The 14,758-nt window shown below is 44.4% G+C and overlaps 1 protein-coding gene across 2 annotated transcripts in view; it reads left to right on the plus strand.

The window, feature by feature from the left end:
• LOC104928562 (POU domain, class 3, transcription factor 3-B) overlaps positions 1-10,248 on the plus strand; it is a 127,055-nt gene extending 116,807 nt beyond the window's left edge. Inside the window, exons 1-2 of one of the 2 annotated variants that reach the window (XM_010742868.3) lie at positions 5,673-7,609; positions 7,963-10,248. In XM_010742868.3, the coding sequence (XP_010741170.1) occupies positions 6,398-7,609; positions 7,963-8,061 (1,311 nt within the window). In that variant the 5' untranslated portion in view covers positions 5,673-6,397 and the 3' untranslated portion in view covers positions 8,062-10,248. Of the gene's footprint in view, positions 1-5,672; positions 7,610-7,962 lie in introns of those variants that run through there. The other variant, XR_003464217.1, reaches the window with a different exon arrangement.
• Positions 10,249-14,758: the final 4,510 nt, after the last annotated feature.

Consider the following 14,758-nt stretch of genomic DNA (forward strand, 5'->3'; position numbering starts at 1 on the left):
TGATTTCCCACGGATTTACTTTATTTATTAATTACTCTGCTTAATAACACAGTATCACTCTTCATTACCATGTGTAATACAGTCTAATAGAATAGAAAAATACCAGCGTGTCCGTTTACTGATTTGCATACACAATAACGCTGCGGTTTGTTTTGATGCTGCTGCTGCTGCTGGAGGTGAGGGGGGAGGTGGGGGGTGTTTAGGCATGTGTGTCCATGCTGATGTGTTTCACATCTGTATGTATGTAAGAGAGGGAGGGATGTGGCCAAGCTCCGGTGGGGGTGGGGTAACGCTGAAGACTGACAGACAAAGCACCCAAACACACACACACACACACACACACACACCTCTCTGACTCAGAAGCTGCACTTCATCTTATCTCAGCCGTCCTCCGTCACTCACCTCCTCACCAGCTGCTTTTTTTTTCTGCTTCTCTCCAGATCAGGACACACGAGCACAAAAAACAAACCTCACTGCAACTTTCGACCTTCACTCAAATTAATTCAGCCTCAGATTTATTTCAAACCAAATCTGAGTGTGTTGCTCGTCCTCCCCAAACACAGACTTCATTAATTTTATCTAATTGAAACACTTTTCCTGTGCTGAAATGTTTTATTGTTCCATATGTAATCATTTCATTCAACACACACACACACACACACACACACACACACAGTTATTTTAGACCATCTCATTGATTTCCAATCCAGAATCAATACCAAACTGTACGGATACATGTCTGAGCTGTGACTCATGGTGAAATGAAGCTGTGATAACACTAAACATATAATCTTTACCTGCATGTCAGCCCATTTGCAAGCTGTAGGCCCACAGCGCTGCACGGCTTAATACAGGGCAATTACTAACCCCACGTCGAGGAATAAGAGGTGTATGTGACTCTATACTGGCCTTTATTAATAGAATATTAATAAAGAGCCTCTGTCTCGTTTGAATGGGCTAAGAAGGGGAAAAAATCCCATTCATGTCTGAAATTGAAGGCATGTTTAATGCTTACACTGATATTCAGTGTAGCCCATTTAATTAACGGTATAGTAGCTACATTATCATTAAGTGCTCCAAGTTGGATTCGGCTTTAAATCAACGTTTGGCCCTGACGTGAGACACACTCAACGTATGTCGTTTCGGATTAGTGACTGGACCAAAGGAGGGGAAGGGGGAGAAAATAAATTATGTAGCCCATAGGCAACTTAAGTAGGCCATAATTAAAACGGCAGGAATTGCATCAATTTAATCTGAATATTGTAACCAGGGGTGCAGTGGATGCTACAGGCACCTGCACTGGGGTTTACCCACCTTTCTGAGGCGCAGCATAAATCTGTTTGTCAGGTGTCATAAATTCATGGCAGGCTGCAGAAAGTGCAGTCAGAGTGATGACACTGTGAGGATGTTTTATGAGGGAGAAAGAGCAGATTAATGTTGTGGCTAAATTGATTTTTGTTCCTATATTGGACGTTTTTATCCCCCCTGTTGGATGTGATTATGTTCATATTTCAGCATATTTTTTGTAATTGAATCCCCTCTTTAAAGAGAAGGAGAGCAGCCCCGCCCTCATCACCTCATGTGTGTTTTCTGGTGTATTTTGATTTGTTGTTGAAGTTGATGAAAGCCTCTTGGTGAATTAGACAGTCTGCTCCTGCAGGAATAAATAAAGCTGTGTGACAGAATGGGCGCATAATGCAGAGTAATAACGCCCAGTGCTGCCTTGTGACGCTGTGTCGCTGGTTGGACTGGTGCTGCTGGTGCTGCTGGTGCGCAAACATTGCGCTGCACTAATTCCCGGGATGATTCATGACTCCTGCCCAGCCCTCATGTGTTCATAATTCTTAAAGTCTCCGGTTAGCCCTGCTGGCTCAGGCTCGTGGCTTACAGGCGACTGCAGATGGCGACTGGCTTTAAACGGCGCGCGGCCTGTCTAATCAGACTATTTGCATATTAACCAGAGCTGTCATCGATCATCGATAGGCTGCGCGGATCGATACACGCAGCGGCTGATGTGCAGAAATGTTTTTAAAAATTAGATAATTCAATGAAGGTTCAACTGATGATCCAGAATACAGTCTGTGTTATTTATGAAACGGCTTCTGTGTGTGTGTGTGTGTGTGTGTGTGTGTGTGTGTGTGTGTGTGTGTGTGTGTGTGTGCGTGTGTGTGTATCTGTCCCCGTCCACTCATTTCCCTCCTCGCGCTCGCTGATATCTTAATTGCCAACCCAGGTCTGCTCCGGAAGCGGCCATAAAATGACAAGAAGGCACCTGTACACTGCAAAAAATCCATACGTGTGTGTGTGTGTGTGTGTGTGTGTGTGTGTGTGTGTGTGTGGCTATATGAAGGAGGTTCAGCCAGATCAGAATGTGTCAAGATATTTTAATAAACTCATCAATAATTCATGTTAATAATTCATAAATCTGACATGAGATGTTTGTTGTTTAGTTTTTTTTGCAGTGTAAGCTGAACACATCTGCATCATGAGTGAGCGCGACACCTGGCGGCAGTTATCATTCTTTTCTTTGTGTTTGATTTATGAATAAAAACTGAAATCTCCTTTTCCAGAAGACGAATTTCAAACATTTGAGAAACGCTTCAAATAAAAAAATCTGCGCGTCTGCGCGAAGTTGCGTGATCTTATTTTAAACATCGCGATATCTTGGCAAGTCTTGATTTGGCGCAAAAGAATCTGATTTTTTTTATTTATTTCATTTATTTCATGTGTGAGTCAGAACCACATGATCAGAGTGTGTTAATAATTTTACCCCAAAATCAAAATAAATAAATCAATTTTAAAAACGCCAGACTTCTTGTTTTTTTAGTTTTTTTAGTAATGTCGTTACTGTAACGCGTTACCGCACAGATCACCGGTGCTGCTGGCCCCGGGACACCGAGGCTCTTTTCATCTCGACTCCAGTGCACAAACATACAGCTTAATGCGACTAGTGTTCCCCCCTTTTATGGGGCTCACCATGGCTACCAAGTGCTGGGCTCAGAAATGCGCTCCCCATCAATGAAGGGAAAAGAGTTAACCCGTGAGAAAGAAAAAAAAAACTAAAAGCAAAAAAACACCAAAACGACTTGTCCACACTTTCAGGTTAATGTGATAAAACGCATCAGACAGTTGTGGATCTCCAGACCAGATCCCGTTCCAAACCTGTCCTTTTAGTCCTTTTAGTTCTTGAACGTCTCCAAACCAAACCTGAAAAATAAAAGCCCGAATCACACGTGATGTGTGAGCTCGGTGTGTCCGTGGTCGACATGCTGCCGAGTGTAAACTTTAAACAAACTTTGCAGCTGCGAGATCGATTTATATTAAACGATTTCATATTGCACTTGCCTACGCGACGCCTCAGGAGGATTCAACCGAGGGGTCTCTCTCTCACTCCCCCTCTCTCTCCTCTCTCTCTGCTTAAATCGTGATTGATTGCACTTTTCTCCGGTGGACATTCACTACAAAACACCGCAGCTTATCCATCTGGCCGCTATTTATATAAAAAGCAGCAAAAAAAAAGAAAAAAAGGAGAAAGGCTGGGACTCAACGGCAAACAGCGAGCGTATTGATTTTACGCATTTTTACGCATTCAGGGGTAAACGGAAAATGACACGCATTTGGCATTTTAAATATAAGTTATAGAGAATATAAGAAGATATTCGGCTCATGTGGAGGCTGAAATGTGAGTTACCGCAGCGGACAGTCTGTGACACAGCGGAGCAACGCGCAAGAGAAGACGATAAACTCCAACATTCCTCATGCGTAAAAACCAAATCCGCATACATGATTGTTGACTTACCTTGTGTCCAAGAAAAAAGGGGAATAGCTTCACATTGTTCACTCAGTCTGTGCATGGTTATCTCCCTTTCCTACGACTCGGTGCTCCCTAAGATTTTCTTTCCTCTGCCTCAACTGAGCAGGAGCACTCCTCGGCTCCCGCTATTATTTTCACTAAAATATATGAAAATTTATGCAAATGAAAATCAGCACTAACTGTTCGTCTCTTGTTATACTTGGGGATGATTTTTTTTCCTCTCCCCCCTTTCTTTCTTTCTTTCTTTTTTTTTTTTTTTTTTTTTTTTTTTTTTTTTTTTTGCATACAAAATAAATGAACTCCCCCAGCAGGGAACTTGGGGACCTTTTTATAATAAGCAAATAAATAATAAACACATCATATATCAGAGAGGAGGGTTTTTTTTTATGGCGCTCGGTGGTTTCAGGGAGCGTTTCTGAAACAGCTTTTATATACACATTCTACATATTTATTTATTTTCTCATTTTGAGGGGTTATCATGTGGAAGGAGCTCTCGCCTCGCCGTGCGTCCCCTCCTCGGTGTCACGTTTCTGCTGGTCGCCTGAGAGGCCCTTTCAAAGCGCGCAGTGTGGATTGAACAGCAGTAATTTACAGCGAAATCCTCACTGTATATTAATGAATAGAGGGCCCCATGGTTCTGGCCCCTAGCCTGCCTATTCAATGTAAACAAATCCACGAGGCTCCCTCGGTTTTGAGCTGAGTCCAAATTAAATCTACTGGCAGGAGAAGAAGAAGAAGGCTGGCACTGTCTTATATTTGCCTTTAAATCCTTTTTGTAATAAAATCTTTCTCCATCTTTGATTTGGGAGCTTCTGAAGTCTTTGACCTCAACACAGACACAGTTCAGGAGGTCACCTGCAGGACTTGTTGTGGCCAGGTGGACTCAACAGGCTGCCAGCCTGAGCTTCATATGTGGCACCCATGGGTGCGTCCAAAGGCCTCATCCGGCTCCTGTGGTCATCCGGAGGGATGCCCTTGTTTTGTTGCCACTTTCTCTTTCACTCTGCTTCACCGAGGTTTCCGCATGGAAGCATCTCCGCAGCCCCTTCTTTGGCGCACTGGCATGTGCGCTTCCTCCCTCTGTGTTTGGGATTTAGGGCGCAGTGTGGTGCTTTTACATTTTCTCACTTTCAGAAGCTCTGGAACAATTAACGCGCGTCAAGTCGCCATGTAGGTTAAATCTCAGAAGATAAAGCGAGCAGCATTTAGTGAAGCTTTTTATTATTTCTTTAGTCATTAAGTCCTTCCTGTATTTTTCATGGGTGGCCCAGAGGGAATTAAAGCCCTAACCACTGGCAGTATGGATGCCTTATTCTATTACACAATCAGGTCAGGCCAGCAGATCATTCTAATTGTTGCCGATAGATCTTCTGGTGTCAGACAGGCGCGCAGTGTTACTTGTCGCTTGTAACACAAGATAAAACTAGTTAAAACAGTTTGCGCGCCTAAATCGAGTTGATCCATCATTCAGAGCAGACCGGGGCTTCATGACGCGTCTTTACGCCGTTAAACACGTGGAGTGCACCATGATGGTGGTCACAGTATATCAACCTTTTATTTACCCCCTCACCCCCTGTTTGTGCACTAATACCTCAGTACTATTTACTACCAGGTTGTGTTCCCCGTTTTGTTTGGACTGCAATTAAAAATCAGCCAATTGGAACAGCCGGAAGGAGGGCTCGTGCGCCCGGAGCAAGGCTGGCGAGGCCTGCCAATCACACCCCGGGTAACCAATCAACGCGGACGCACGGGGTAAACATCCGTGCGTCGTCGGGGTTGGAGAGGAGGAGGAGGTGGTGGAGGGGTGGGAGCGGGGGAGGCGGGACTACGCGGCCTGTCAGGGAGAGAGAGATATAGAGAGAGAGGTGGAGAGAGAGAACAAGCGAATGAGAGAAGAGGCTCGCGAGCAGCGCCGCGCACTGTTCTGCTGGATTGTACTTGAACGGGAGTTTGCGGTTTGGCAGGTTTATATACATCAAAACAGAACAAAGAGAGAGACTCCACAGTGCTCCAAAAGAAGAGAGAGAAAAGAATAAAGCGAGGGACAAATCTCTGCGCCTGAATTACAAAAGAAGCGAGGACGCTCCGCTCATGGTTTCCACATCCAGAGGGGACATACACCGGGACTGTGGACACTGTGGACACTGTGGACAATCTGCTGCTTTTTCTGTTTGTTTCCTGCCACCACCAAAAGTTTGTTTGGGACGACGCGTGTTGTTGTTTTGTTCTTGTACATTTGAATTTTAATGTCCACAATTTCATCCAGTGCAAAACTTTGTGAGCGGGACTGCACATGGTTTCAAAGGGCTTTTTGAAAAACCTGGATTTTTATCTCCGGTGTTCACGCACAGCACTTTGAAGTAGAATGTTGTAAATACACGCGGATTTTATTCGGTTTGCTGACACCGTTTTCCAAGCTTTTTTTTTTTTTTTTTGTTTTTACGCACGTCGATGGTATTTGCCAAAACCTACCCATACTTTTAAAGTTTGAATAATTCATGAGATACAATTTGCCTGCTCGAAAGAAGTGACTGTAAAAAGGGAGGGGGGTTATCCACAAACATATTCATAAGGGCTGACGGAATGGCCACCGCGGCTTCCAATCCTTATCTGCCCAGCAATAGCATCTTATCGTCCGGCTCCATCGTGCACTCTGACTCCGGAGGTGGTGGCATGCAGCCGGGCAGTGCTGCGGTTACCTCGGGGTCTGGGGGCTACAGGGGAGACCCCTCAGTCAAGATGGTACAGAGTGACTTTATGCAAGGCGCAATGGCAGCGAGCAACGGGGGACACATGCTGAGCCATGCCCATCAGTGGGTGACATCCCTCCCGCACGCCGCAGCGGCCGCAGCAGCAGCCGCAGTCGCTGCAGCTGAAGCCGGATCGCCCTGGTCGTCGAGTCCCGTCGGGATGACGGGCAGCCCGCAGCAGCAGGACGTGAAAAACTCCGGCAGAGACGATCTGCACACGGGCACCGCTCTGCACCACAGGCCCCCTCATTTAGCTCCCCACCAGACTCACGCCGGGGCTTGGGGGAGCACGACTGCCGCTCACATTAACTCCATATCCGGGGGACAGCAGCAGCAGCAGTCGCTGATCTACTCCCAACCCGGTGGGTTCACTGTGAACGGGATGCTGAGTCCGGGGAGCCAGAGCCTGGTGCACCCGGGCTTAGTGAGAGGGGACACCCCGGATCTGGACCACGGCAGCCACCATCACCACCATCACCACCAGCATCCGCATCACCAGCACCACGGCGGCGTCAACAGCCACGACCCGCACTCGGACGACGACACGCCGACCTCGGACGACCTGGAACAGTTCGCCAAGCAGTTCAAGCAGCGGAGGATCAAACTGGGCTTTACGCAGGCGGACGTCGGCTTGGCTTTGGGCACCCTGTACGGGAACGTTTTCTCTCAGACAACCATTTGCAGATTCGAGGCTCTGCAGCTCAGCTTCAAAAACATGTGCAAGCTCAAGCCTTTGTTAAACAAGTGGCTTGAGGAGGCCGACTCGACCACCGGCAGCCCCACCAGCATCGACAAGATCGCGGCGCAGGGGAGGAAACGAAAGAAGCGCACATCCATCGAAGTGAGCGTTAAGGGGGCTTTGGAGAGCCACTTCCTAAAATGCCCCAAACCTTCGGCCCAGGAGATCACCAGCCTGGCGGACAACTTGCAGCTGGAGAAAGAGGTGGTTAGAGTGTGGTTTTGCAATAGGAGACAGAAGGAAAAACGGATGACGCCCCCAGGAGTGGCACAGACGCCGGAGGATGTGTACTCTCAGGTCGGCAATGTGAGTGCAGAAACACCGCCCCCCTCCATGGACTGCAAAAGAATGTTCAGTGAAACATAGAACAGCACACCAGAATATTTTATATGAAATTAAACTGATTTAAAAAACATACAGACTATCGCCATGATAGCCAAAAACATTTTTTTGATACTGTGATTGTGAGGGAATATGAATGAGACTGCAAATGTGTTATCTATTTTTCACCAGAAACAAAAAGAGAAAGAGAGAGAGAGAGAAAACCTTCCCCCCTTTTTCCTCCCAGATCCCCCCTTCAGAAACAAACGCACCGTTAACCTTCTTCCAGGCCCTGAAATGTCTTAACCTAAAAGGTTCCTTCTGCTTTTTTCTTTCAGGGGCATTTTTTAGTAGATTACTTAAAAGATGCAAGTGAAGCGAGCGACCAGAGGGTGACAACCACAAGTTCATTCCACCAGGTAATTTTGGCGCATTAAAACACACCGAGAGGAAAGCAACTGTTTTTTATATCTATTTTTCTCTTCCCCTCCCTCCAAAAAAACAACCAATATTCCCGGTTTTATCCTGTGTTTGCTTGAAGAAACAAAGCAGGGGGCATTTTGTATATTTAGAAATGGGACTGAACGCCTCCCCCACCTCCACCTCCACCTCCACCTCCACCTCCCTCTCCAAGCCTAACAATAACAGAGAGGAAAAACTGCAACAATATGAATAAGAGTGACATCCACGAAGCTTCCATCGTGATTTTTTCCTGAGGTGGACTGCATGGTTTCATTCACACACACTCTCACACACACACACACACATACACACGCCGAGGATTAGAGGTTTTTTCGTTTTTGTCACGCTGAGGCCCAGAAAGAAAACCAGGACCAGGACTTGTCCCTCCTTTCCTTCCCTTCTTCTTCTTCTCGATCTCAAAGATCTTTTTTGGCCTTTTTTAAAAATCCTTTATTATTTAATGGACTTTGGCACCGTGAGTGGATTTTTCTCCCGTTTTTTCAACAAATAGAGCAAAAGACATTTGAAAAAAGACTTCGACTGCACTTATTTGAGAAAAGAAATCTGTTGCCAAGTGTGACTGAGTGGGTGCTGTGGAAATATTAATGCTGCCCTTTCTAAGCAGTGTTCTTTGGTAGGTTTTAATAAACAAAACTCTGTAAAGCCGGCAATATAGATCACTAGATCAGAAACTGATCTGACTTATTTACTTTATATTTTTCATCAGAATTACTTGTTTTAATATTTTATTCGGAATACATATGAATTATTCCAGACGGTAATTTATTTTTCCCCTCCTCCAGGAACTTGTGTAAGATGCTTTCCCCTTTTTCTTGTTTTTATTTCAATATTTTTCTTCTATATTTTGTTTGTTGTTGTTGCCCTTATTTGTTTCATTTTGTATTCTCGTTTCTAAGAAAAAAAACAGGAGCACAAATCATCATAAGCTGACCGTTGTTAGGTAATAAGGGTATATTTTGATGTGATCATTTGATTGTAATTTAATTTCAGTAGTGGTTCCGTACGAGCTGATTGAGACACAATAAATTTGTTAGAATGAAATGCACTCATGTTGTGTTCTGAAATTTATATATTTCTATTTGTGTGTGTGTGTGCATGCACAGCAGCAGCTAATGAAGAAAATGGTGGACTGTTGTGTCCCAGATGAAGAAGCTGCGAGCTAAAAATAACAGACAGCCTGAGAGTGAGGCGGAACAAAGGAGACATGAAACCACACAAACTCAAATAAAGCGGATTTCTTTAGTCACTAAATGAATTTTGAATCTCCTCCCAGGTGAAGCCTGTTTGTTGACGTGCTGCCTCTCGAGGCCTCTCACCTCCAGCAGGAAAATCATTGTGTCCAGAAATGAGAGCAGAAAGTCAGAGCACGCTTTGCATGTTATGTAATATTTACGTTGCACGCTGCGTGTTTCACGTCTCCAAGCGGCTCCAGGTGAGCTCTCCAGGTGGAGGCTGACGTGTGGTGTTAGGATGCGGGGCACTGGGTCAGGGAGCGTATTGATCGTGTCTGTCCGGAGCTGCAGCCCCGCAGGCTGAGCTGCTGTCTGCGGGTTAATGTTGTTGTTGTTGTTTCAGGAGTTTTGCGGGGCAGGTGCGGGAGGCGCAGCCTTCCTGAAGGGGAGCGCTTGTTTTCTCCTCTGCCATGAACGCGTCAGCTGGGTTTCTGTCTCCCTGAGCTTCAAACTTTTTTCTGGAGTTGTCTATTCAGCAGAACTCAACAAAACGTGTCCTCTCGCTGCAGGATTTGAATTTCGCGGATGAGTTCCCATACTAGTTGCTTAGCAACTGAATTGAATGATATAGGCAAATTTTTTTTTTCTTTGTCTCCGCGAGTCAAAGTGTCACACAGGGACGCAGCACGTGCAGCGAAACTTTGGATTTTGTGTCGTGTTTTACGCGCGTGTTGCGTCATTATGAGGCACAACGTCACACCACATATGTGGCGCGTGCTGTCAGAACACTAAAATAATTCATTCATTAAAAAACAATTAAAGGCCTCATATCGCCTACCTGTGCACGTGCTCGTTACGCACGCACTTCCTGAGCTCTGAAAGTCACATGACGCCTTAGACACAGAGAGGAAACATCCCGCACGTCAGGCCTGTGCGGGATGTGCGGGATGTGCGGGAATAAGCAAAAAAGAAAATCCAGAGACAGTGCTGTGTGTGTGTGTGTGTGTGTGTGTGTGTGTGTGTGTGTGTGTGTGTGTGTGTGTGTGTTCACCGGTTCGTTCAGGCCTTAGGACCGCTCTGCTCTCCCTGCTATTGATCCAGGACGCCGGGGGCCCAACAGGCTCGTCGCGCCCATTCGCGCTAATTAAAGCTGCTGCGTGTCTCTGTAAAACTGCGGCGGGGCCGTGCGGGAATTTCTCAGAAAACAAACTTCATATTTCACCTGAACATGTGCTGCAGTCAGTGTGTGACGTGTTACTGTAAATCTAATAAAAAACTCAGCTGATAAATATTCTAATAAAAATATTGGACTTTGAAAAACTTGGAGCTGCAGCTGTTTTATTGTAAACATGCTTCATTCTAAAGCTACGCCTCCACAGTTCCATTTTCGGACACACCTTTTAATTATATATCCACACCGAGAGGCTTTTAATGACACTTATTATCAGTGTGCATGTGTGTAAATACAGGCAGTTTAAACTCGTAATAACATGTGACGATATGAAGTGAACTGATGGAGCTGTGTGCTGCAGGCTCCTGTAACCTGCTGAAACCGTGCACAGACACAATAGTCCCGGTTCCTCCTCCCCACCTCATACTGTATTTACTCCACGTGTCGAGCGCATGAATATGGATTATTCTGAGCTGCTCTCCGCAGGGAGCCTTCCTCTTCCACGTCCACATGGATTTATCTCTGCTGCAGGAAAAAAGACGCTCAGAAAATCTCCCAGTGTCTGAATGCTGACTTTAGATCATGATTATTAGGACTGTTATTTTACAGTAAGCATGGCGGCTTTCATTAGTGTTGTTATCATCTGTCCAGGAGAAATGAAAAAAAAAAAAAAAAGCTCATTCAGGCTGTATTTAAATTTAAATAATATATATTAGAAATATTTAGTTTCATTCAGTTGAATTAAATGATATTAAATTATAAAAAATGTTTCTACAGGTGTTGTTCATACATAAATAAAGAAACTGTTATTATTATTATTAATATTATTACTTGATGATTATTATGCAGCTTTAAATATATCTGTGCGCCACATTTAAATCTAAAATAATCCAAACTAAATTCCGGACAGCGAATAAAGAGAAGATGCTGACAGTCCTCCACGTGGATCTGGCTGATCAGCAGCAGAAGAAGAGCTGCTTTTAAAATGTGACGTGACTCTCGGGGTTTCCTCTCCATAAATCGTGAAGGTCATGGTCTGTGAGCAGGAGCCGCGGTAGAGGAGGGGTGGATGGAGTGAAGGCAGCTCCGCCACAGAGGTAACGTACTGTGTGTGCATGCTGGAGTCTAATGTCTGTTTCCAAATGTGAATTTAACGCCTTTAATTCACAGCCCGAGCTGCTTTGTTCCGTTTGGTTTCCCACGTTGCGCAGTGACAAACACTAAAATAAAATATGTGAGGAATCTCTAAAAATCACATGAAGCGTTAAACCTTAAAAATCTGATGTTTGTTCAAACGTTTATTATTCTCATAATATTCTGCTTTTATGTGCATTTTACTTTCACCCTTATATATTCACAACATTCTCTTTTTATATCACCGCATCCTTTATACACTTCTGATATATGTGAATATATTTTTGGAGTGTTTAATATAATTATTTATTTTCATGTCCGCGTGTTTTTTATATTTCCGTCTCATGCACAAAAAAAAAAAAAAAAAACACACATAACCTGTTTGAAGTTTTCTGTCCGGTGAAATTTTCCCGGGTGTTTCTGTGCTGTGGGTCAGCCGCACACATCCTGCACAGATAGAATATAATATATTATATATTATAATAATAATAATAATGAAATGAATTGTTTAATAATCTGTGTTTGGACATTTTGTCTGCAGCTTGTGCGTCTTTTTTTAAATCATATCTGAGCTCAGATTCAGTGCTCTGTTTATTTGTAGTAAAAGTTGCACTGACACTGATGCTGCATAAATGTCATACATGGATATGTTTATTATTTATTTATTATTTGCTCCTCATAAATAACTTCCTCAAAAAAAAAAACGTGTTTGCCTATAATTCGTTTGTCGCAGGAAAGAAATAAAGTCAGGCGAATAAATAAAAAGATTTCTCTCCTCATGTTTACTCACATTAAAATGATTCAATCAACAATTCCTCTAAATATTATTTCCCACAGTAAAATTCTCCATTCTGCTGCTGTCACGCAGACTCTGTCCTCATGCAGACACGCACAGCAGCGACTCGCTGCTCTGCAGCTTCCCTGACCTTACAGCGCCACCCAGTGGCCGTCTGAGCGGACTCCAGCGTCATTATCTCCACCTGAATCAGCTGCCTTAATCAAAGGCACCTAATGAAGATGACATTTGGATTATGAAGGTGTAGAGTTTGGAGTCACCTGCAGGTTTTTTAAGGCTGTTTGTCAGTTTAAGGCCGGCATGAGGAAATTTACAGGAAGTTTTCAAAGGAAATGTTTCGTTTCTGTGTAGCTTTGTGTTTCACATCAGGGAATATTAAATACTGAGTGGATGTTATTATTCTTTTCCCGCGTTGTTGTTGTTGTTGTCTCTTTTTTATTTCACTCGTCCAAAATGTTTGTCAAGGTAAGAAACTGTAGATTTTTGACTTTTGTTGCGATCATCATTTCCAGTGAGGCACAGACTGAGACAGGCTGACGCTGTGGTTAGTGTTAGTGAGCGGACAGGCTTCTATCCAAACTGTGTGATTAATAGAGGCACACCTGAAAACACACACTGGCATCCATACAAACATTCCCACAGGTGTAGTGTGAGGATACAAGAGAATATTGTGTTGTGGTTTTATTTATTTTCTAGTAAAAGAAAAGAGACATGTCTAAGTGCATGAACACACACTTCATACACTCCTGACACACTGATTCCATCTTTGAATCAGTTCATGTGAAAAATAAATCACAACATTTGTAAACACGTTTTTTTTTTCTACCGGACACTGATGATATGTTCACACACGCTGTGATATCTTTGATTTCAGAACTCAAGCTGGACTTTTCTGGATTTCTCTGCTGAAGATGAATTCTGATTTTTTCTCACAGGCGTGTCATGCAGACTCTGCTGTAAGTGTTTTAAAGAGTCTCTGGTTATTCTCACTGAAAATCATGTATCTCCAAACCTGATGAATATTCCAGATTAGACTAATTGTTATTTATGGGCTGAAAACAAAGCTGTTCTTCTTCAGTCAGGTTATTTCCACCTTAACTGGTTTCATACAGAACTTTTTTTTTCTGCAGTTTTTGTCCAAATTTCATCCCAAACATGTTTCATCACAGTATCTTCAGCCTGATGATCCCCATTAAAGACGGCCGGCCCTGCTTTATTGGTTGCTGTGGAAACCAGGAAGCTAGTTAGTGATCTTTCACATCTTCCCTGTTGTTTATTCCTGCGACATGAGAGACGGCCTTTCAGTCGGCGCATGTGTTTGGAAAGCATTGTGCAAAAACGCCATAATACCTTTGGAGGATTATTGCGAGTGAGGCTACTTTGTTGATGCTGATGGTATCCAGAATCACTCCCAGGGCTGTTATGGCTCTAAGGCAGCATCTTGTTAGTCTCATATTTCAGCTGTAGAAAGAGAAATGATCATTTAGTCCGTAAAAGTAAATAAAATAGGACAAACATAGATGAAAGTATCGCAGTCAGACATGAAGTAAACACTTTCTGAGTGGCATGTGTCCATAAAGATCTTTGAACAAATTGCCTTGTGAGGGCAAGTGCAGCATGTGATGTAAAACTTCTTGGTCCATACCCATAATCCCTCTCAACCGAGAAGTGAACCCAGCTCCACCCCGACATCCAGCCGGGGCCCCCATCTCGCAGCGTGAGCTCGGCTGCTTCCAAAGCCTCGTGTCAAAAAGCTGGTCAGCATTTCAAAGGACTCTGAATGTTCGTGGAGACTGACGCCCACAGCCGCCGACAGGCCCGTGCCAACAATCGCTGTTTATGTTGGCTCCGGGAACCATCGTACAGAGAGAGGGGGGATTCAGAAGTTGCCAAGTAATGACTTGGTAACCTCGAAAAGTAGAAAAGAAGAAGCCATTTTCCGAAGACGTGCCAGGACTCTGCTTATGAGCACAAACACCACACGGAGGACGACTTCTTCCTTAGACAGAGATCTGGAGGCAGATGTTTTCAGGTTTGAGCTCAAGCTTTTTTGGCATTTAGCACTTTGCTGTTGGGTTTCAGACTTTTGAGTCAACAATAAGATCAGAATCTGTTGTGGCCTGTGGGATAGTTGACCAATCCTTCCTAAGTCACATTAAAGTGTGTGTTCTGTGTGTGTGCAAGAGTCCCGGGTGATGACAGATCTCAGCAGCAGACGGATCGATGGTCGGGGACAGAGGCAGGGGTCGGTCGGTCCTCAGGGGTCCGCCGGTGACATCTCCTGCTGCAGCTCGCCGGCCGGCCGCCAGCTCGGGTCAGCTATCCCAGCAGGCCGTTCTCTCTGGCAGCAGTTACCAAGGTGACAGCATGTCAGCACA

Source organism: Larimichthys crocea, chromosome XIX (assembly GCF_000972845.2).
Source record: "Larimichthys crocea isolate SSNF chromosome XIX, L_crocea_2.0, whole genome shotgun sequence".
Classification (NCBI taxonomy): domain Eukaryota; kingdom Metazoa; phylum Chordata; class Actinopteri; family Sciaenidae; genus Larimichthys; species Larimichthys crocea.